General features: G+C 44.1%; 1 protein-coding gene across 10 annotated transcripts in view; it reads right to left on the minus strand.

The window, feature by feature from the left end:
- ERBB4 (erb-b2 receptor tyrosine kinase 4) overlaps positions 1-24,986 on the minus strand; it is a 935,749-nt gene that overhangs the window by 171,596 nt on the left and 739,167 nt on the right. For all 10 annotated transcript variants that reach the window (XM_075933940.1, XM_075933937.1, XM_075933934.1 and 7 more), the window contains 3 exons: positions 21,904-22,036; positions 18,382-18,504; positions 17,290-17,388 (listed from right to left, as the gene is read on the minus strand). In XM_075933940.1, the coding sequence (XP_075790055.1) occupies positions 17,290-17,388; positions 18,382-18,504; positions 21,904-22,036 (355 nt within the window). The remainder of the gene's footprint in view (positions 1-17,289; positions 17,389-18,381; positions 18,505-21,903; positions 22,037-24,986) is intronic.

The raw sequence follows: 24,986 nt of genomic DNA on the forward strand, positions 1-24,986 counted from the left end.
ATGGTAATCTGTGTTCAGTTGCTTTTAACTTGGCCCAACTGTCTGGGCCTGACATTTTCATTGCCTCCACCTGAATGATTTTGGAAAGTTTTAGTGAAAATTAATTAATTATTTGGAAGAATGCAATGGCGGGGGGGAATCATTGCTTTTGGGCTATTAAAAATATCCGGCAGCCATTTTGTGGGGAAGCTCTACTGCCATCAAGCTTTTGGATCAGGCAGTTGTAAGGGTAAGTTTGAGAATCCTATACAGCAGTTCTCCCCACTTTTGGAGGAAAACCCCCCAGAAACATTTCATTTTGTTCTAGACTCTCAATGCCAGTTCCCCTGTGCTTCTTTACTTATCACTTCCCTTGCACAACACCTTACTACAAAATAGGCTGAGAGGATTTTCAGCCAGCTGACAGCGTGTGCGAAACTCCCGCTGTGCTAAGGTTTAGCAGCATTCCTGACTACCTTGGCAACCACTGCACAAACCTATGGCTCCAACTTATTTCACACTGCAACACGCCAGAGTCAATAATCTGGCACAGAGAATGCTGGCACCTTCATTTTGCGTCGAGGGAAATGTGCTTTCACCTACGCTAGTGCAGTTCCCCCACAGATGTGAGCCAAGCATTCCAGCGGGGAATTTACAAATTGACCCTGACTGCATCACACCACAGCAGGGCTAGTTACATTAGGGGCTTCTCCTCAAAGTGTCACATTACAGTGGCTTAGAGACATCAGCTTTCCAGATAGTTGAGCTCAGCTTTCAACGATGACGTGAAGGACTGACTAGAATTCAGCTTTACCAACAGTGAGAGCCATGTTAACACATGACCAAGCCCCATCGGCTCAGACACAGCAGAGAGGCACAAGAATTCACGATTGGGCTACGTCTACACTACACAGTTATTTTGAAGTAAGCTACTCCGGAACAGTTATTCCAAAATGGCTTATTGTGAAATAGCACATCTACATTGCAGGGAAGCCTCAAAATGAGTCCTAGGCTTCCCTAATGTAGATGTGCTACCTTGATTTAGAGCCCCAGGAAGAATAATTAAGAATGGTCCTGGTGAAGGGCTATTTCGAAATAGCAACAGTGGAGTGTCTACATGCGCCTTATTTTGAAATAGCTATTTTGGAAGAGTCGTTATTCCTCATAGAAAGAGGTTTACAGAAGTCGGAATAAGCCGTCCGTTATTTCAAAATAACAGACTTAGGCTGTGTCTACACTGGCATGAATTTTCGGAACTGCTTAAAACGGAATACTATTCCGTTTTCAGTTTTTCCGGAAAAGAAGCGTCTACATTGGCAGGCTGCTTTTCTGGAAAAGCCCTTTTTCCGGAAAAGCGTCTGTGGCCAATGTAGACATGCTTTTCCGGAAAAGAGCCCCGATCGCCATTTTCGCAATCGGGGCTTTTTTCCGGAAAAGACTACTGGGCTGTCTACACTGGCCCTTTTCCGGAACAGTGTTCCGGAAAAAGGACTTATGCCCGAGCGGGAGCAGAATATTTTTTCCAGAATAGCGGCTGATTTTGTACAGTAGAGCGTCATTGCTTTTCCGGAAATTCAAGGGCCAGTGTAAACAGCTCGCAGCTTATTCCGGAAAAGCGGCTGATCTTCCGGAATAAGTGGCCTTACTGTGTAAGACACAGCCTTACTGTGTAGATGCTCGCATAGTTATTTCGGAATAATGGCCGTTATTCCAAAATAACTTTGTGTGTGTACACACATCCTTGGAAATCATGCGTTCATTTCCCACAGACAACCCAACTAAGGAGGCGATTACAAATCATGGCCCCTAGGGGAAATTGTACTGCCAGAGATGTCTGATGCTTAAGACAATAGCCCTATTCTCAATCAAGCACATAGGAAACATGACACAGCTACTAATGGACAAGATGGCTGCCACTAGCTTTGCCTTCCTCACACACACAGAGCCCTCCCTGTTTTTTTGCCAGTGCCACCATTCGCCAGAGTCAATCAGAAGAAGAAAAGCCAATTTAATTGGCTTGTATTGCAGATTCAGGAGCGGTCCTAGATGAGCTGCTGGCAACTGATGCCCTAGGAGAAACGGTGTCCCGGTGCAATAGCGCCAAAGGATCATAGACAGTGCTGGTCAGGTGAGGAGGAGAATGAAATCCAGAAGAATCAAGGAGACCTCTGTGCACAGTAAGCTAAATCAAGAGGCTCTTTCAAGCATTGGCTTGGAAGACAGAGCAGTAATTATCCCTGTGCTAAGTGAATTTTCTTTCCACCATTTAATACCAAGCAAACAAGAGCTCAGAACCTCCCTGCAAAGCACAGAATTTTAAATAGGGATTTATGACCAAACTAACAGTCAAGACAAAATTGTGAGGATAGAATTCAGAGCACTGGCAACGGCACAGTAGGTGTTTTAATCTTGGACAATTAATTTCATGCTCATTGCTAGAGCATCACTTCTGAGTATGAACCTCACAAATACCCCAGCCTTTTTAATGATGATGAAGCTAAGCTGTTTTACAATCAAATTCAGCTCCTGCAATGAGGTGGCCAGATGGAAGTAACCAACCAACTATTATGTTCTGACCAGATCTCTGCAAGTTTCTGGGTTCCATTTTGGTACAAAAAAAACCCCCAAACACACACACACACACACACACACACACACACACACACACACACACACACACACACACAACATAAACGAACTTATGAAGAAAGTGAAATATTTTGCAGATTTTCTCCCCACCCCCCACCCCCCCAAGGAAAATTGTAAGCCCCAGTGTTCTGAAAATGTCACCAACTCATGGGAAAAGTGTTTCCCTTCAGCCTCTGGAAAACAAACAAACAAACAAACCCTCCATGATTTTCAGGGAAAAAAAAACTGAGAAAGACAATTGCTTTTGGTTTTGATTGGTGAGAACTGCACCCTGCCAAAGGCAAAAACTTTGAAAAAGTACATCGATCCAAAACCATTAATATTTGTCATCATTACAACAGGCCAAAACCCAATAATAATTGATTGGTTAGTAATTGGTATTATAGTTTTAGCTGTAATCCCCTTTCAGCAGCAGAGAGTTACTGCTTTAGGGTTGTGTGTGTGTTTGTTTTGTTTTTTAATGTAAGACAACAGATGGCAGGGTCTCATTGGAAAACATTCAACAAGTTCTCAGTCCTTCTGAAGAGTCTTACAGATGTCACTTTGAAAAAAAAACATTTTCAGGTAATTTTCTAACACAACAGAAAGCTTTCCCTTATCACCAGACACTTAAAAGCTCTGTTTTATAGCCCCACCGTTAATGTTACCAATTATATTATCAATATTAAAACTAAAAGAATTGAGATGGGGGGGAATGAATATACTTTTTATCCTGGCACAGCTGCTTCATGTCTTGCATATGAGAAATCAAAACAGATTTCACAGTTTCACTGTTGGTTTTAGAAAATTTCATTGTCAGGTTTTCATGCAGAGTCACAAAGCGTCATATCTGAGTTGCAAATATTGCATGGGAAGAGTTAAGTATAAACCAAGAATGGATTAAAAACAATCACAGAGATATATGTTCTGAAATGTAAAAGTCTAAAATTTAAGCTCTGAGGCCAGGTCTATACTAGATCTGGAAGATTGTCTTAAGGTACACAGCTCCAGCGATGTAGAATATGTAGTTGGAGTTGACTTATCTTAAGCTGAGCTTGGTGCTCCCTTCATAACAGGAAGTTGAAGGGAGAGAATGCTCCCATTGGCTTCCCGTACTCCTTGCGACTGTGAGGAGTACAGGCGCCGGACGGAGCCATGCTCAGCGTTCGATTTACAGGTCTATACTAGACCGGCTAAATCAAATGCCAGAATGTTGATTTCCAACATTATGAGTGAAGACATGCCTTCGGTGGGTGTTTTTAATACTAGTTCAGCCATTGGGTTTTATTGAACCATGAAGATAACAACCCCACCTCCCATTTGCTCAGTCTTTTCACATCACCCTCACTACTACTCCCATCTACCCCCTCCTCTTTCCTCTGCTTTTTGACCAGCTCTATAACTAGCACCACTCTTATCGTACCTATTGTATCCCCATGTGTCTCCATGCAAGCACTGACCTAGTCCAATGCTGCATCACTCACAAAATAATGGCCTGAGGTGGTATAACTGCAGAATAGGACTAAATTCTTCCTTTGGCTACACATGTGGAACTCCTATCACACTCAAATGAAGGGTAACATTGGTCAATGAGAAGTGCCGGCAATATTGGGGAATATTTTTAAGGTATTCAGGTGAAAGGGTGTCCTAGCACTTGTGTTGATACCACTCAATATCAAAGCACAGTATTCTTCTTTACTTGGTGCCAATTTAAAACATTTTCTGGCGACTTAGCTTTCAAACAAATAAACAGTTGTTTCACCACAGCTCAGATGTTTTGTGGCACTACATCGATATTGTTCCATATCGCAGTGTTTAATTTCATGAACTGATTAATGAGACCCCGGAAGATGCTATTGACCACTAATACCACGCTTTTCAGAAGCAATTTGGTATCACATCTCCATGATCTTAGTAATTACCTCTTTTTACTTAAATATTTTGATCACGCTCGCAATGCTCAGAGCTAAGATAACACTGGGCCTTGGTTTGTGTGGCCATTAGGTGCATTCTGATTTGCGCAATAAAAGTTTGTCTATCCAAATAAAAGTTGGCTTTCTGTATTGAAGCAGAATGCTTTATGATCCAATTTCAATCTCCTTATAAGTAACTTAGAGATAAGAACCTCTAATTTGCCCCCTGTTGCTATTTATATAGCTCACCGGTTACGGCAAGTATGCTCCAACTTATTTCAAATACCAGTCTGTGGTGGCAAGCATTGAAAGTAATAGAAATACATATTGGTGACACTAGAATGCAATTGTCTATCCTTATTTGACCAGCAACATCATCTTTATTTCAAAATGAGCATTAAAATCTTTCATACTGACTAACATGAATGTCCAAGCAATTTTATTTTCCTGACTGCCTACAAAAATTCCCTTTTCAATGTTTATGTTTATATTATTAAAAAAAACCCATTACCCACAGTTCAATTTCTAAAATAGAAATTCTGTAAAAAATAATAATTGATTCAAAACTAATAGCAGACATGTTCTTTTCCCTGTTGTTATTCCCAATTAAAATTATTATAATTTCATATGCATTTACTACCAGGAACACTGGAAAATTTAATTCTCACTCAAAAACACTTTAGGACTTTAGTGTCCAAACCTTCTTACTGCTCGAAGTTGCCAATATCATTTAGTGATCCAGGTTCACAGATAGGTCTGCATGTTCATTCCCGAGAGAGAGAGACAATTTTGTGATAAAGGAATGTGTCTCTATTTTAGAGAGGAAACTGGAATTGAACTAAGATCTCATAAGTTTCAGACCAAAGATGCTAACACTTTCTTTCCCCCCAAATGCCAACTGCTTTGGATATTTATACTGTAAACTTGTCAGGGAAGGGACTGTCTCATATGTGTGGCACAGAGGAGGACTCATCTTAGCTGGGGCCTCTAGACACCGCATAATACAAACAATAACATAACTTAACACACTGAATATCCACTCTGTAGGAAAATGGGTCCTTATTAAAGCTTGTCGGAATTTTTATTTCCTTCAGTGGTGCTGGCTGAGGCCTTAAGAAAACAGCAATCAGTGAGCTAGTGATCATCAGACAGATTATGGTCTCCGCTCCATTGTAGTGTGTCTAACTAACTCCAGGGAAGTCTATGAAGATCTAAATAAAACATCACACGAGTGATCAGAAACTCCTGCGTGTAACAGCTTTAGCAATCTGTCATCTTACAATGCAACAATTTGACAGTCAACAGTCCACATCTTTTGCTCATCAGTGTAAGACAATACACTGAATCTACTATATATTTTACAGAGTTTGTGCATCTCTCTATCTTGTCTGTGTGTTCCCCCGTCCATGAATCCATTCTCTCAAAAACTGCTTATAAACAGTAAGAGCTAAGACCAACAAATTCGGTAGGCAACTTCCTCTTATCATAACTTAAAGGAAAGTCAGGGGTTGGTTGTGCCAGGACAATGGTATGTACCTGGAATGGGATTGTTCTGCACCAAACAGAAAAGGGAGAAGTGTGATAGCAGGGACAGTTATACTCACGAATGACCACGGGGGGCTTCTCCCTAGGACTGGAAAGGTAGTCCTAGGGAGAAGCTAGCAAGTGGTCTGTGTGGCTCCCACCTACCCTAGGCCAGTCCCAGGGAGAAGCCAGCATGTGACCTGCTTGGCTTCAAGTTGGCCCTGAGAAATCAGTGATCAGTCTGTATGACTCTCCTATGCCCCATGCTTGCCCGGGGAGAAGTTGGCAGGAGGCCTGTGAGGCTCCCGCTGCCCTGGGCCAGCCCAGACCCGTGTAATGTTGGGTTAGTCTTCTAGTATGTATATAAGCGGAGGTTAATTCTTTTATTTTGATAAGCCAACTGTTATCTTCAACGCAACTCATCACAGAAAAAATCGTCATCCACCATTGGACATGGCCAGACAACTCAGTTCCACCACCTCTTTCTGCCCAAGGTATTAGTTAAGTAGTATTCCAACCTGTGAGTTTTGGGCAGAAGAGATTGTGACACTGGCATTTCACCGAGATCTCACAGACCTTCGATTCTTTCCCGTTCTTGCCATTTTGATCAACAACAGAGGCTCTCATATTCATACTTCCACAAACATTGATATTTCCCCCAACTACAAAAATCCTTCCTTAACCTAATATTGGCCCCCTTTCAAATGTGTGGTGCGTTTAAAGTATTAAAACAAGAATGATAGTCATAGCAGAGAACTTACAGTGCCCTTTGTCCTCCAGTGTTTTCTGCATTGTTGATAATTTGTGAGGCACGGCGTTGAAGAACATTCTAGGGCTAGTCTCCAGTCAGATCAATCTATTATCACGAAAACCTTGTAATGTAATAACTCATCTCCAAAGGGGCAGTTCAGTCACACAGGATCACGCTTCAAAAACTGCTTAGCTGGCACATACATACGTTTTCACAGCCTGCTTGGTTGGCTTAAATATCAAGACATTTCTTCTTCAAGCTTTCATCAAATCCTGATTTGCTGACTGCTAACCTTGAACCAACCGTGGCTTGTTTGGAAGTTATTATGTTTAAATCGATGAAAATAATACCTCGTAATATAAACATAGAGCCCATAAAACCATCATTTGCTATCAATGAAGCAGCAATCTCATATATACATTACCCTTTAGAAATTGAAATATCACTGTGTCTACTTTGTATTGCTAATGTGAACTGGAGGCATGCAGGGAAAAGTCCTAAATAACAGGAAGTTCTTAAATATAGGCTTTCAGTTTCTTATTGTAATATGTTGGCACTAATTGCCCAATGCATGGTGCCCAAGTCGACGTTAAGGTTGGATATTCTTTGTTAATTTCTGCTCACAGTGAAGGTGTGAAATACTGTGCAGTAATTACATCTCCTGTTTTACTCTTTTTTTGGCATAATTTACTCCTGTAACTTTAGCTGCATCTTAAGATATCAGGAACAATATAACATATAATCTCAGTGCTTGCTCTCATGCACTGCTTATTGGACTAAGGGCCATGGAGAGGTATAACTGCCTTGATTTGCATTTGGAGGCATATAAGCCTATCAGCTGCCACTTCGTTGATCTAGCAATAAGTCTGTCCCAGCATGCATCCTTCCTTCACAGGAAACTCTAGTAGAGACCTTAAAGCTGAAGACTTCTCCTCCTCCAAGTTCAGCTCCAGATGGAAGACAGCAAAAACCTCGGAAAATTTGAATCTGGATAAGAACTTTCCGGTTCCAGACCATCTCTGATGGATAGCAAAGGTCTTCAGCAAAATGATGAGAACAAGAAGGGGAGACTGCCTAACTAGTAAAATAAAAAGTGCCAATAGCTTCAGCTTATGTCGTATGCATTTTAGGTGGGATGTATCTGCTCCCACAATGTTACCTTTAGTTATACTTTTCTTTTCCACTCTAGTATTCTTTGTCTTTTGGAGGGGGAAGAGACTCTCTCTTACTGTGTGTCCATACAGCAGCTTTGGACCTGATCAGGAATGCAGGGTACTACCGTAACACAGGCAAAGGAATAATACTGACTACCATTGCAAGCTAGCAGGAGAGCAGGAAAGAAAGCACTAGACTGAATACCTGAACCACAAGCCTCTCCCTTAAAAACCACAGCTGCCTTGTCAGAAGGATGATTTCTAGAGTGAAACCTGGGCCACACTGAATTCAATGGCAAAACCCTCACTGATTTTATGGGGCCAGGACTTCCCCTCTGGTATTTTTCTAACTTTCATCATCTACAGGACGCAAACTCTCTCTCTCTCACGCGCGCGCACGTGCTGTGTTTCTCAATTAGAAATTTATGCCAAGGGATTGTATCCAGCCAACCTAGCCTGCTCAGTCTGTGCTGGTACGTTAGCCTCTGTCTGTAAATAGGCATGCTATTTCCTCAGGAACCGTACAGAAACAATACTAGGGAAGAAAAGATTACTGAGGTAAGTAAATATTTAAAGAGGAAATTACCAGTGAAGACAGAAATAAAAGGGAACATGGCCTTGAAACAGTTCCCGTGAAATGTCTACAAGCAGTTAACCTTCAGCAGGGCTCAGATTTCCCGCTTCTGCCGCGGCTGTCACTCTAGGGGGCTTGTGCCTAGCGTGCGTACCGCTCTCAAGGACAGCTTGATTTCTGGCACCTCTGGAGAAGTTGGAAACTGTAATTGCGGTCACAGTGAGTTTCTGTGCCTGGAAGTGACAGGCAAACAGGTTCCTTTTCAAAGTGGTTACTCTACAGTATGCATAAAGTGGAAGGGCAAGGGGCAGGGGCACACAAAAGGGGATCTACAATCAAGAGCTGGGGGGGGGGGTTGTACCTTCTAATAGCTTTCAAACAGTTTTGTGTTCACCCTGCGATGCTAAGTTATTAGAAACACAGTAGTGCTAGGCGGATGACTGTGATGGTGCTTCTTATTAGTCGATACTCATTTGGGGACCACAAAAACTAGTCAAAAAGAAACACGCGTGTATAAAAGATGGACGAGGAAGACAAAGGAAACTGCTCTGGAGACTCCGGAGCTACTCATTAAGCCGCGCTTTACCATGAGGCTCAGTATTCAATGCTGCTGCAGAAAAAGATGAATCTGCATGTAAGGCAAGGCAGCAAATTTTCCTACCAAGTGGGACACCCACCGGGGTTGCCCTAGTTTTGCTGGCAGGCAGGGACTGGCAGCATGGCTGAGGTGATGCTCTCCACACGTACAAGGAAGCTGAGCTTGTTTCCTGAGGCTAATCTAGAAAAGTGACATGATTTTTGCAGAGGAACCAGGGAAGGCGCTGGGAACAAACCGTGATTCAGAAAGGTGCAAGAGAGACACGGCATGTAGGTAGCATGGCAGGCTGTGATCCTTCAAGGGTCGTATGTGAGAGGACCCATGGGCCTCATCAGAGAGGCTCCCCTAGGATCACAGGGGACTGCCCATACAGATCTCCTGAAAGCAGCAGGACCGCAGCATGATTGGCATGGGACAGCACTGAGAATCCAAACTCTTAAACCTGCTTCCCACATAAGAATGGCCAGACTTGGTCAGACCAAAGGTCCATCTAGCCCAGTGTCCTGTCTGCTGACAATGGCCAATACCAGATGCCCCAGAGGGAGGGATCACAGCAGGTAATCCTCATGTGATCCCTTCCCTGTCACCCATTTTCAGACAAACAGAGGCAGGGACACCATTCCTACCCATCCTGGCTAATAGCTATTGATGGACCTATCCTCCATGAATCTATCTAGCTCTTTTTTGAACCCTGTTAAAGTCCTAGCCTTCACCACATCCTCTGGCAAGGAGTTCCACAGGTTGACTGTATGCTGAGTGAAGAAAACACTCAGTGCAAACACTGAAAAAAATGGGGAAAGGCTCCATCTTTGCTTTTCTCCATTCCCGTCCATCTGCATCTCCAAAGTGCTTCTCACTCCATGATGGAGCCACACTATAAGGAGTGCAGGGAGCAGTGTGATGTATCCAGAAAGCCCACACAATCCTCTCACATTGAATAACAGTTGAATTCGGAGGCTTGTGTATCCCACCTTATTTCCCCTTCTCTCTTTCAGCTGGTGACCATCCACTTTATGCTTGGGAAATCAAATGCCAGTTTGGCATTCACCCCATGTGCCTTACGAAACAGAGCAGCTTGCCTTTTTTATAAAGTGCATCTACTGTGGCAGAGCTCTGGCTGTGCCCATGGGTCCTGCCCTTCTGGAGTATAATGTTCATCCTCAGAGGCTCGCTGTGCCCCTCCACACAGTCTCATCTTTGTAGAGGCGAGAGCTGCAGCCTACTGAGCCATACTCATCACAGATGAGTCCATAATATGGGGTGAAACGCCTTTTATAGTCCAGGTCTCCCTATCCAAAGACAGAGTCTGTGGCAGTGTGGGAAGGGTTGGGGAGAACCTGAGCCCGTCCACTACTCTGGGTTCCAGCCCAGAGACCCTAAGACAGCGGCAACAGATGTGGCTGGTTCTACTCTCAGTCTGGCAACTAATTCTCTGGGCCACTTCCCCAAACAATCCCTCCTAGCACCTTCCCTCTGCTACCTGAGCGGCCTGTTCTGCTCCTCCATGGCACTTTGCCTGGCTCGCAGTTCCCAGCTCTCACACAGACTCCTCTCACTCTCAGCACTTTGGCTTCTTTCTTTCTCATCTGGCACCTCTACACTAACAGAAGAGGAGCCCTCTTGAACCTGTCTCAGCTGGCTCTTGATTGGCCCCAGGTGTTCTGATTAGCATGATGCCCTTGGCTGTGGAATTCTGCTAATTGGCTCCAGGTGTTCCAATTGACCTGATTGTCCAAGCCTGATTCTGGAAGGCCAACTGGATGCCAGTTCACTCAGGGCACAGAGTCCTACTTCATCTAGGGCTCATATACCTCCCTTTGCGTACCCTCCTATAGCCATCAGGCCTGACCCTGTCTCATTATGTTTTCAGAGAAATTGCTTCTCTTTCATTTTGGAGCTAAAGAAGCAGATTGACTTGATTGACTTATTCATTGAATTCTTTAAGCTAGACATACCTCCCTCTTTTCACCCTTGGGACAAGCCATACCCCCTGTCCTGTGCAGCTTTGCATGCATTTGCTACACGCTTGGTAAAAGTGAGAGTTGTTAAACCCTGGCTCAATTTTATTTGTGATCATTATGTATTGCTTAACAAACACTCTCTTGATCACTGGTGACTGGCTATTTCTAGGGAATGACAATAACTCTGGCTAAAGTCAGAAGGGCCCCTAGATCTTAATTATAAAGCCATAAAGCAGACCGACTCCCTTAGCAGCTCTCTTACCAGGAAACAAATGAGAATGGGAAATTTATTTCTAATCATAAATCCTCAACCCTTCAGTTTAATTTTTCCCAAGTTCACTTTCTCACGTAGCTAAGCAGCATTTGCCTTCTATTATTAGCTTCTGGCCCACTATCGGCTGACCAGCATCAGTCAAACTGTCGTCATCTCAATGAGCTAGGGGACTCCCACACATCTCTGGGTCTGCAGACTTCTGCTTGCAGCCTCTAATTATTTTCTAACAGATAACAGAACGCTTCCGTTCAGAGAGGTTCGATTAAACTTGTAAGTGGACCAGCCCGCTGGAGAAAAATCATAGCTCACGAGGTCACTTACTGGAAATACCCAGCTTCTTGCAGATGAGATCCAGGCCTTATGTGATTGCCTGATCAACCGTGACAAACTCGTGTAACATTTTTTGCATCACCAAAGGTTCATTCTGCTTTTGAATGGCAGCAGAACTTAGAACGCAGATTCGCCTTAGCTGTACTCATCTCTTTGCCTTGACGTAAAGCCAGCTGGCTATGCCAATGGCTACATGGCCTGTTAGAGTTCCTGGTGGCATCAAATAAATTGAAGTACAGGAGGGATTTGCACAGGACAGAAATTACAGATTGCTGCTTAAATGCCATTGACCTAGCCAGCTGTCGGCCTCTCCTTGCCTACCCTCAACAGCTGTCGTCTCCTCCTACATCAAAAGCCAGGCCCCTGGTGCTTTCTTACTGCTGCCAAGTAAAGGTGGGGAGTTTGGTTCCCTCCTGGGCCTTCAAGGTACATCAGCTACTTCACCCTCACATCTGCTTTCAGACAGAGCAGCTGCAAGAGTCGTTGCTGCATTAGGTCCAATGGTGGCCTGGTGCAGATGAAATGTAGCCAATCAGAGAGCAGAAGGAATGCCATATGACTCAGGCAACCAATCATATGCTGTGAATAGCTGAAAGGAGCCACGGACCTCACTAGCTTTTGAACTAAGTTCAGAACTTTTTGGCCTAGTCTTCCCCCAACAGCAGCAACTACCTTTGCTCAGGAGACAGAGATGGAAGTTCACACACAGATTTAATTCCTGCAATCTCCTGGAGAGGAGGGAGAAAAAAAGGCCTTTTAGTGGAATTTTCCTTGCAGTATGCAGCATTGGGGGGCATTTGCTACTATGGTGATCGGAGGGAGAAGTAGACGGAAGAACCGTACCAGGAGCGCATAAAGAACACAAGGAAAATACCGTCTTCTATACTTTTTTTGAAGAAATAGCCAAAGATATTGGGTGCTTTTTGTTAAGACACTCGGTATTGCCTGACAGGAGGAGGGAGATGTCCAGAGCACATGCTATCATGATGCATTATACCATTATAAGCATTATGGATCCATTAGCAGGTGTTCCAGGGTGCAGAAATGACAGTCCAGTTGCCAAATTGCCGTGCCTTATTCTCTTTTAGTGCAACATTTAGCAGGTTCTCCACTGGCCGTAAAGCACTCTCTGGCTTGCCCTCTGTCGACATTAAAAGTTTTAACAAAAACCAATGGGCCCTACCGCTAATCTCTCGGTCTTGTATGGGATACTAGGTATTTCTTTACATCCTTCATGTGACTGACAATATAGCCTTGTATACACGAATTGAAAGGGAGGTTTTGATGGGTTCTGTGCTTTACATACACTCTCAGACAGCAATGTTCACTTATCAGTTTTAAGGGCAAGGTACAAGGACACCTATCACGACGTAGGAAACGATTCCTGTCAAGAGGCACACTTCTACTGCATGCCTGCGGAGGATTGAAACCTAGGTGCTTTTAACTAAGCAAGCCATTGGGAGGTGTCTGTAAAATGGCTTGAGCACAACAGCATAATTGCTAGGACTTAAAGTTTCATTATTGGGCTGTGATAGTTATTGACTTGGTAGGCCAATAAAAGGCTCAGTGTAAATAGAGTTATACCGGTATAAGGTGCTTTATATCAGTATAGGTTATTTTGCTCCACCAAATATGAATAAGATCAACTGACATACGTGCTATCAGCACACCTGAATCTACACTCATAATGAGAACTCTTAAAATGGTTTCATCAGGAGATCTCAAATCACTCTAGTGAAAGCAGCAAAACTTTTAAGTGTAAGCAAGACCTAACTCCCTTAGATTAATGTTAAAAAGCTACCAGTGAGAGCAGGGTTCCATTCCCAAAACACGCCATAGGCCAGGGGAAAATATCTCCCAAGAGATGAGAATAAAACGGGCATTGGTGGTTACTTTTACAGAAGGAGATTGTTTGTGGCAGCAGAGTCAATGATCTCTAGTTATAGAAAGTCCTCGGTGATGCAAGCAGACTTTGTGATCCCTGTGTAACAGCAGCATCCACTAACAGGCATCACGACAAGCTAATCTCCTCTCCATCTTGCTGTCCCATGTCAGGGTGTGTCTATACAGCAAAGTTATTTCGGAATAATGGCCGTTATTCCAAAATAACTATGTGAGCGTCTACACAATTCTGTTATTTCGAAATAATTTTGAAATAACGGGCGGCTTATTCTGACTTCTGTAAACCCCAATCTACAAAGACTAACACCTCTTCCAAAATAACTATTTCGAAATAAGGCCTGTGTAGACACTCCACTGCTGCTATTTCGAAATAGCCCCTCACCAGGCCCATTCTAAGTTATTCCTCCTGGGGCTCTAAATCGAGATAACACGTCTACATTAAGGAAGCCTGCCTCGGACTCATTTTGAGGCTTCCCTGCAGTGTAGATGTGCTATTTTGAAATAACTATTCTGGAATAGCTAATTCCGAAATAACTGTGCAGCGTAGATGTAGCCTCACAGAGCTACAGCTGACAGTCTGGGCATGGAACTAAGCAGACTCTTAATCTTTCATTTTTCTCCACTTTGTGACCAGTGGGGCTGGGGCAGGGTGGGGTAGAGGACAGGCCTCCAATAGACAGTGATTTGATATGGGACTGACCCTAACATGATTGCTGAGATCTCATACCTGCTGATACTGAACCGCTGGGTGACATCAGGCAAGTTACTTTCCCTTTCAGTGCCCAGTACCCCCATCTTCCTTTCTGAGGTGCTTTGTGATCCAGGGATGACAAGAATTATGTAGGCACAATTATATATTATTATTCTCTTATTTAATGCCTTATCAACAGACAGGGCGAGATATTCAGCTGGTCTGAACCACGCAGCTCCAGTGAATGAAGCTGTGCTAAAGTTACACTATCTGGGATTTTGGCTCAAATAATTGAATTCTGCCATTAAGTATAGAGGCTTCATTGCCACTGAATGGCTCTTTGTTCCTTGCACATTTATTTCCCAGGGAGACTTGACTGTGATGCACCAAGCCCTAAAGTTTCAGATATTTAGAGTGATTACTACTCACTCAGAAGTCAGAGTTATTTTGCCCATTAAGTTAACATTCAGTCCTCCTTCGCCCTTCTCCTCTGTGTGTTTCTACCAGACCAGGAGTCAACATGGCCTACGTTTGCTTACTTCTTTGTTTGTGAACAATGATTATTGATGTCATTAGCATGAACCGTGCAGTGTTCTGAACAGCGTTGAAAATACCTTGATCTCAGTGTCAGCCTGACTGCCTGAGAGTTCAGACCCGGTAATTTGTCTGAAATAGCTGAAGCTGTAATTGCACATTTCTGCTGGTTTCTCAATGACAGAGTAGACTACATAATGGGAGCATAGTCTTCGTTTGGATTCTGCTATCATTAATGCTAATCAACACACACACACACACACACACACACACACACACACACACACACACACACACACAACCCTAGAAATGCAAATGCCTCAGTAACTTCCCAGTTGAGAAGACAAATTTTATAATTTAGGGCTTGACAAAAAACAAAAAAACAACAAAAAAAAACCACCACAAGCAGAAAACTCATGTGGACTGTCAAAATACTGTCCCTGCATATGACAGGCATGTTCATAATGTCAATGGCCTTTCTTTCTTAGCACTGAGCTGAAAATCGCAGTTACGGACTCTAGGACTATAAAATAGATCATTAACAGGAATGTCGTGAGTAAGACATGAGAACTCATACTTCCTACTCTACTCTGTGCTGATTAGGCCTCAATTGGAGTATTGTGTCCAGTTCTGGGCACCACATTTCAACAAAGATATGGAAAAATTGAAGAAGGTCCAGAGAAGAGCAACACAAATGATGAAAGGTCTAGGAAACATGAGATATGAGGGAAGGCTGAAAGAACTGGGTTTGTTTAGCTGCAAAAGAGAAGACTGAGAGGAGACATGAGAGTGGGTTTCAAGTATTTAAAAGGGTGCCACAAGAAGGAGGGAGAATAATTGTTCTCCTTGCCCTCTGATGATAGGACAAGAAGCAATGGGCTTGAATTGCAGGAAGGAAGGTTTAGATTTAACATTAAGAAGAACTTCCTAACTATCTGGATGGTTAAACACTGGAATAAGTTGTCTAGGAAGGTTGTGGAATTTCCAACACTGGAGATACTTAAGAGCAGATTAGATAGATACATCTCAGGGATAATCTAGACAGTGCTTGGCCCTGCTGTGAAGGCAGGGGACTGGACTCAATGATCATTCAGGGTTCCTTCTAGTTCCAGTTCTAGGAAATAGGCAATCTCCATTATTTTTTTTAATCAGTCACACTCCAAGGAAGCAGGCAGTGTATACCAGCAGGTCTGTCCCTAAACATTATCATACCTCGGTCTCTATATAGAAAATGCCCCAGAACACTGGGGTAAAGATAATGCCACAATATAGAAAGGGCCAATTTCTCCAATCTGCTGAAAACACTGGCTTTACAAGATCTGGACAGAGAGCTGTGGACAACCCCAGTGGAGAGGACCTCTGCATAAAGGAAGGAGGCAGCCCTTCCGCCCTTTGTGCATTTATCCTGCTCCCTTAGAGGAATAGAGGGGAAGGTGGTAGGGCATGCGTGTAAATGTGACTTGGTAGAACAGAGTTCTACTATGCTTGGTCTTCTTTGGGTTCCCTAGGGAGGGGGTGGAATCTCCATCCCTGGAGGTTTTTAAGTCCCGGTTTGACAAACCGGGTTGATTTAGTTGGTGTGTGTCCTGCTTTGAGCAGGGGGTTGGACTTGATGACCTCCTGAGGTCTCTTCCAACCCTATGATTCTCTGATTCAGTTGGCTTGAGGTCCTCAGTGGTAGAAGCCAGAGTAGGTCCCCGGCTGCTCTAACTTCCTGCAGCACCAGGCATTGCTGGTCTGGGAGCTGCAATAAGCAACCAAGTGTAAATACGGCAAAGTAACTGTGGAAAAAGTATATTCAAGTTTTATTAGCCCTTCAATTTTAATAAACTAGAGTGTTGCTTGTGAGAGGTGGGGATCCTATTTTTATAAATAAGCTTTCATAGAATCACAGCAGGACCAAGTACCATTCTGATGAATTTTTGCCCCAAATCCCTAAATGGCCTCTGCAAGGATTGAACTCACAACCCTGGGTTTAGCAAACCACTGAGCTATCCTCCCTCCCCCCTAAACACATCTGAGGTGGTGAGCCTTACTTTTGAAGACAGCCATTGTAGAGAGGGCTGAGGAGAAGTTCCCAAACTGGCAGGGGGGAGGCGCAGGAGAGGTAAGGGTTGTGCACATGAGCACGCTAGCTCTCATTTAGCTAGCACAAGTATATATGGCAGGATCGCTGTGGTAACACGGGTAGCAGCAGCATCAAAGGCCTAGTCAGAGCTCTGCCAGGGACATACTCGCTACTTTCAGGTGGATTTGTACATGCCATGGCTAGATCACAGCATAGCCAGAGACTTAATTGTTAGGGCTCTTAGAGCTCTTACCCAGGCATCCTCGACGCTGAAATGTAAAGAAATAAAAAACTAGGCAGAAGGTCCTCTTTGCAATTTGTGGCGATTATAGATTGTTTTTCTCCCCACTGTCAACACCAGCATGTTACATATGGGTAAGGACAGAGAGTCTGTATACTCTTACTTACATCCATGAACTCCACATTTGCTTTGGGACCAGTTGTCTCGTTAAGGATTTTAATGGCCACAGGAATCTTTACTGTTTCTCCTTCGGGAACCCAAATACCCTAGGGGGGGGGGAAAAAGAGACAAAAAATAACTTTACACCAATTGTTAAATCTTTATCGCCAGCTTTGTTTCTTTTCTTTATGTGTTATCCTGTTCAGCAAGGATCAGCAGAACTCAGCACACACACAGTAAGTACATTGAATCATGGAAACATAGGGCTGGAAGAGTCCTCCAGGGATCATCTATTTCAGCCCCCTGTTCTGAGGCACTAAGGAAATCTGGTAGTGTCTTCGGTGCCATAGGACTCATTTTTTTTTAAGTAAATGTAAATCATCCTTGATGGGTGTTTGCCCACACAGTTCTTAAAAGCTGCCAGGGAGGAGTTTTCTATCACAAGGAGTTTCTCTCCCAAACAGTTCGCACATTCCCCTCCATCTTCTCAGGTCATTTTTCTTGGAATTTCAAAACGTTATCACAAATTTAATTGAAAAAGAAATGGCGGAAATGTCATCCCCCACCAAATTCTTTTTCAACCAATCCTGCTTAGTACTTCTAAGCACTTTTTAATCATGACCTTTGGATTGAAGAATCCAAAGTGTTTAATAAACATGAAGGGTAATTTGCCATTATTTTTTAATGGGATCAGGCTCAAAGCATAGCTAATTATGTTTCTATTATTACGTAAGAATTATACACATTTTACAGTGTGGTCAAATGAGGTAGAGAGATTAACTGGCTTGGCCACTACATCAATTATGGAGCTAGAAAGAGAACCACAAAATCTCATTCATGTTCTTTAGTTCTCCATCCTATATATTCCTCCGGTCTCAATGTTTGTGTGAAAATGTTTCTCTCTACATGGAATAACCCTTGTGTTCATTCCAAGCAAAGCTGAAATCAACAGATGAAACCAAAGACGTAGGCAGGATCCCCTGGTATGTGGTGTGGACTGCAAGCCCATCTCTTGTGCAGAGAAGAGCTGGGTCCCACACTGAGATGGAACATTTTCAGTGATCTGTAGGGTTCTGATGCAATTCAGTGAATACACTTACCTTATACACCGTTCCAAAGGCCCCCGAGCCCAGGACCTTTACTCGCTTTAGCTCAGTTTCCTTCAGGATACGAAGCTGCGCTTGGTTGGGCGCTGTGCCGCTTGGCGTCAAGGGCTCCACCAGCTGCGAAAATCAAAATCCACAAGATTACCCACTGTCCAGACACAAGAGGGCTGCGTGAAAAGCCCTGTTGAAAAATTTAATCTGGTTCCTACCCATTGCAGCTGGCTAACATGACATTGGTATAAAGCAATGGATCTCACGGTCTGTGTGTTCCAGGGCTCTCGATTCCTCATGCAAAACCAGTCAAGGCCAGTGACCAAGACCAAAAAACCCGCCACAGAAACCAGTTGAAGGCTCCTACTGGAATACACGGTTTCCACTAGAGGCTGCATGATGGCATTATACACTAGAAACAGGATCAGTATTACAGTATGTGCCCAAAGACGTTAGCTAAGGGCTGCAATATAAAAGGTTTCTATATGACAGCAGCAGCACATTTATTATGAGGACACCATTTTCTATTTGGGGCCATTTTTCTTTTTTAATAATTGTGACTTATTGGTTCATCAAATTCTTATCCTCTTTTTGGGGAAAGACTCATTCTTCCAAGCTCTTAAAAGAGGGCAACTTTTTCAGCAACAGAAAACATCGGCAGTAGAACAAGAATTTATAGCTATCACTAATTTAATGCAAGCACTAATTTTCACTAATTTTGGCCAGCATTGTGAATGATGATTCTACAAAGTTTGTGAATGAAGTACAACAGTACGCTCAGGCTAGGGCTACACTACAGTCTTCTATGAGAAAAATCTACGCAAATTGTGTGCCGCAATTTGCGTAGCTTTTTCCGATCATTTTTGTGGAAGAAGCTTTTCTGTCATTTGGCCCAGTCTAGCGGGGGCTAAATGGCGGAAAAGCCTCCTCTTTCGGTGGAGCCCTTATGCCTCATGAAAGAAGGTATACAGGGCTCCCCGAAAGAGTGTGTTTGCTCTTCTGCAAAAAAAAGCAGATGAGCAAATGCGTTCCTTGGATACGCGGAGTTTTTGTGGGATACCCTACAAACCCCCGTAACTCTAGACGTAGCCTCTGTCAAAAAGCCAGCCGACCTCAGCAACATGCAGCCTTTGACGGGAAAACAATGTTTCTTTAAAAAATAAATGAAAAATAAATGAAAAGGACAATACTCTAAACACTGACAAATAGCCTGTCTTCTCGGAGGAGAAGGAAAATAATTAAAGGCTACTCCTACTCAAATTGGTTTGAAACCACTGCAGTATTTCATAGTGTCTGTTTACAAGTCTAAGTGTACTGTGCTCTACAGTTTGAGAACTATTATCATGCTTCTGTGAGCATCATGGACTACTTCGTTAACTGGACGGACGACTTTAGTGCAAGCAGAAATACTAGTTGCAGGAAATTACTTTAAAAAGTACTTCAAGAAAATATAACAAAAAAACAAACAGCAACAAGCACAGCAATTGAAAGTATTGCAGTCAAACTGTCCACATGAATCCCCTTCTCCTGTATACAGTTGACTTTTCAATAGTCATTATGGTGGAAGATGTAGGTTATAGTAAAAACAGAGAGAGAGAGAGAGACAGAGAGAGAGAGAGAAATGGGAAAGGTGAACACACTCAGGGCCACAATATTTGATCTACTTCATAGATTCCCACAGAACTTTCCCCATAATGATTCCTATTCCCCATTGCTCTGCCCTGGAAGCATGGGGTTTCAGCCATGTCAAAGACTCTCCCAACCTGGAGAAGTCCCCAGAGTATGAAAAGTTGGTGTATGTTACTCCCAACACCCTCCCCACAGGCAAGCTGCTGTAGAAGATGCAGCAAGAGGGGACGTGTAACCCATTTATTGGGGTGTGTTACATGTTCCCCTCATGCTCATCTCCAGAGGTTGTGGACGTGTGAATATCGTCGACTACAAAGCCTGACGTTTTTGACCAAACTGTAGCAACTCACACTTTTAGCTGTGGCTGTCCCTGGTCCACCCACACCCCGTATTGTAGCCAAGATGACAACTGTCACAAGTGCTCAGTTGCTGGACACTCCCTTGGGGGCGGTTTCTAGCTAGCACAGGTTAGAGGTTGCCCCTAGTCCACCCTCCCCTGTGTTAGCCAAGCAGAGAATCAGAGCATTTTCCATGGAAAGGTATCCAACCTTCTTAAGTGCAACATAACACAAACATCATTCCCTAATGCTCTTTGCAATAATTTATCTGCAGCTAATGGCTGGTTACAAACTTTACCTAATATAAACTGCATAGTATCTATTGATATTCCCAGATTATTATGATTAATAAAAATTAGAAACAACTCCAAATTGCAGCCATTCAGAAAGAAGCTTAATCAAAATCCCGTGCTGCTATAAAGTCACTTGGGACCAACCCTGTACCACTGAATTCAATGGAAGCAGGAGCAGGAGTTTAATTATACAGATTTAGCAGGCTTGATGGGGTTTTTCTCCTAATTTTTCTGAATTGTTTTCTGTGAGATCGATCCGTCTGCGCTATGTGAGGGTGAAAGAGTGTCCAACGCAAAGGTTTTAGGAGATCTTGCATCAACATTCCTATGTAAGTGAAATGTAAAGGTGTAACACTAACGATGGTCAGACATGATTTTACAACCAAGCTAAAGCTTCTGAAGGCACTGGGATTTGTTCCCCACAAAGGGTGAAGCCAAGAGGGAAGTCAGAGTGAGGTGGGCCCAAGTTGTTTGATCTATGACTCCACCTCACTTTTTAGCCAATAGGACCATGGGCCTAGTCCAACTCTCATCTGAATCAATGGAAGTTTTAGCAGTAAGTTCCTAGTTCAGCAAAGCTACTATTTATATTGGGGTAGCACCTAGAGGCCACAAAAGAGCTTGAGGCTACATTGTCTTCACTATCTTACTCACCTTACAAACACATAATAAACAACCGTTCCTGCGTGTCAGCATGTACTCAACACTATTCCCTGTCAGGAAGACCCAAAGTCCATGCAACTGGCATCTTACTGTGGACTTCAACAGGCTTTGACTAGATGGTTAATTGCTTTGACAAGTTAGCACCTACTTTCCTGTTGGGAACAGGACTGGGACATGCAGAGTAGACAGGATAGAAAACAATGGGTGCTCAGCAGTCATCAAAAGGCCGTGTCTATCAACACCTTGCATTTTCCCCAGTGTCTTCCGCCTGCCGAAGATTAGCTGTTATGGGGCAGAAAGGAAGCACTGAGGGGCAGGAAGAGGCAGTGACTGGGGGTGGAATCGAGTAAGAAGAGGTAGGCCAGGGGCAGAAACAGGTAGGATCTTGCCGGACGGGGCTGAACACGGCCCAGGAAATAAGGAAGTCAGCACCTCTGTGTGTATGCACAGAAAACGAATATCCTAGAATTGCTTCGTTGACGCTATCCATTAAGTCCAGTCACGCAGGGACTCAGTGCGGGTAGGATTAGAACCCTAAACCCAAGCAGTGCTCTAAATCTTTCCAAATGTCCAGATTTTCTGGAACAGAAAGATAGCCTCACCTCAGTCTCCAGGAACCTCCGCAAGGCCCTCTTCTTCTTGATGCTTTTCCGCCGCACGTACACGGCAAATGTCAGGCCCACAATGACGATGATAAAGAGGCCACCAATCACGCCTGCAGCAATCAGGGGGGTTCTACCAATCAGAAGCAAAGACTTTAATACAAGGCATGGAAAGAGAACAAAGAACAGCTGCATGCATGAAATAAGCCACCTGGAAAGCTTATGAAGCGTATAGCTCTCAAACGCAGTCATGTCAGATGATAAATCAAGGAAAGTGCATTAAGTGTGGCCTGCTTTCCTTTATCACATCTCGGGTGTGATTTTGTACTGCACTACTTATGAAGTCGCAGAGAAGGAAACGCACCATGCACTTTGATGGCAAATGCAAATCTGCAATGGCAAAAAGAGGATACATTTGTGAGACCCTTCTGCAAGAAAGTTAACCGACCTGACATCTTCCTTTTTTAAATCCAAGTGGATGAACACTTGTTTTTGCATATAAAAAAAGCCCAACAACACTTGCATCTCCCTAAACCGGGACTGTCTCGTCTGGCAACCTCTCTGGTCTGGCAGGACCATGTATGTTGCTGAATGAGGGTATGTCTACACTACCCCACTAGTTCGAACTAGCGGGGTAATGTATGCATACCGAACTTGCTAATGAAGCCCGGGATTTGAATTTCCCGGGCTTCATTAGCATAAAGCCGGCGCCGCCATTTTTAAAAGCCAGCTAGTGTGAACCCCGTGCCACGCGGCATGGGCTAGCTAGTTTGAACTATCTAGCCCATGCCGCGTGTAGCCGCGCGGCACGGGGTTCGCACTAGCCGGCTTTTAAAAATGGCGGAGCCGGCTTTATGCTAATGAAGCCCGGGAAATTCAAATCCCGGGCTTCATTAGCAAGTTCGGTATGCATACATTACCCCGCTAGTTCGAACTAGCGGGGTAGTGTAGACATACCCTGAGAGAGCAGTAAGGCCGGGCCACAGCAGCTCAGCAGGGGAAGACTGCCTGGAGCCATGGCAGCTTGGCAGCCCAATCGGAGCCATGTGCCAGCCAGTAGCGGGGCCAGGTCTGCGTGCTGCCATGCCAGTAGTGAGGCTAGAGCAGCAGTTATGGTAGTGGGCCCAGGGTAGCCATATTACCCAGCCAGCATCGGGGTCAAAGGAGCCAGCGGCTGGGAGGTGTGGCAGGCTGAGGGGGCCAGTGGCAGGGGACCTTCCCTGGTCTGGTAAATATCCTCATTCAGGACCGCTCAGGTCACGAGGGTGCCGGACCAGTGAAGTCCAACCTCTACTAGAGGTGACATATTTCAATGAGGATGTAAACCTAAAACTCCAATGGTTTTGCAGGGGATGGGATGTTAGCTCTCAGTGTCCCAGTCCCCTTGGGTTAAATACCAGAGCTAGGAAAAATTCATGGGAAGCGGTCAGTGGACTTCTCAGAGGCTTGATTTTGCATGAGATTGCACCCTCTACGTTCTGCTATGATGTCTGGGTTGAAACAAATCCCAAAGCTTAAATGGCAGGCAGAGAAGACAGAGTTGGGACTTGTTTAAGGCTGAAAGCACGTGACACTGCCGGATGGTGTGTGGATCCCACATAAAATGACGAAACCCTCCTCAGCGCCCACAACTCAGCCCCAGACGTACAAAACCTTTGTGAACTTTGTAATGTGGAGTTCAGCCAGTTTACCTGGCCTTGGGGGAAAACGAGCTCTGTTCCCCTAGTCTTTTACTTTAACCCCAGCTAATCTCAAATCCTTACGTCATGTTCCTCCTGGGACCAGCAGCAAGGAGTACGCTTCTTCTTCAGCCCCAGGAGCAGAGGGGAAGGAGTCCTCCTTATGGCTTCCACTCCCCACACCTCAGCCATCTCACCCCAGTACTCCTCATACTTCACCTTGGGCAGCTTTCTGAAAATTTGCTGCTGATACAGGGCAGCTCTCAGGCTCTACGGCCACTTCTGTCCTCTCTCAGCCCACCTATTGATGGTCAACCGAAGAGCCACAGCTGAGAGAGAAATATCCCGTCCCATGGCCCCTTTGGGGCTGCCATAGAATCCATTCCTCATACCCCCGCACACTTCACATTATCGTAACACCATTGAGCGCTTGTCCCCATTGGGCTTGACATCGTGTGAACTGGGCCTGCCCAAAGAGTGCTAAGTGTAAAGCAAAAGACAACAGGTAGACAAATGCAAAGTATAAGGAAACAATGAGTCTACTTCCTGAGACGCTCCACCAGCAGGCCCCTTTCACATGGGATGGTTTCTCCTTCCCCACACCCCGCCGGCCTGGTCTTCCATAAATGAAAAAAGCAGTGCACAGACTCTGCAAAACTACACCGGGATCCGAGTAGAGACAGCCATAGTCAGGCGGTCTGGGGCATACAGAAGTAGTGTTGGCACTAGCAATGTGGCCCTTCCTAACCATACTGGATGTACTAAGATTCCCTCTTAAAAACTGCCTCTCCAACTCCCCTGTTTGCGGTCCCCTGTTCAAGACCTTCTCTCCCAAGTCAGCCCTAACCCCTCATTAAGCACTCAGAGGGAGACAAAAGTCTGAATTAATAACTGGAAATCAAGCTGTGCGGTGCAACATCTCATCCATTACGTCTGCTCATACTAGAGTGTTGTGTTATTGTAAAAGGCAGAAATGGACATTAAAAAGACACGTAGATCTTCATTTTTCACATGTAAACAAAGGCTCTCCCAAAGGAGGTGCTGAGAAAGCGACAGTAGGCGAAGCTGTCAATTGGACAAGCATAAAAGATTTTTTGTGGAGACCTTTTTCAGAGCTTTCCCCTGCTACACTCAAGTGATGGTGAGCAAATGCTTATGGCCTATTGATACCATTGCTTCCTACCACAATTCTCACCAGTCCTAAGTGCTGTATCAAATCCAGATAGGCTAAATTTAAATCTGCCAACTATTAATGGCCAGATTTGGGTAATAAAAGTCCAGGTTTCGATGTTCAATATCATGCTTATCCACAGGAAAATGACTAACCCTTACATGCTGAACACCTCACTTACATATTCAAATATATGTAGGTAATCCAAACCAAGTCTCAAGGCTTCAGGAATT

This window comes from Pelodiscus sinensis, chromosome 7 (assembly GCF_049634645.1).
Source record: "Pelodiscus sinensis isolate JC-2024 chromosome 7, ASM4963464v1, whole genome shotgun sequence".
NCBI classification, from domain to species: Eukaryota; Metazoa; Chordata; order Testudines; family Trionychidae; genus Pelodiscus; species Pelodiscus sinensis.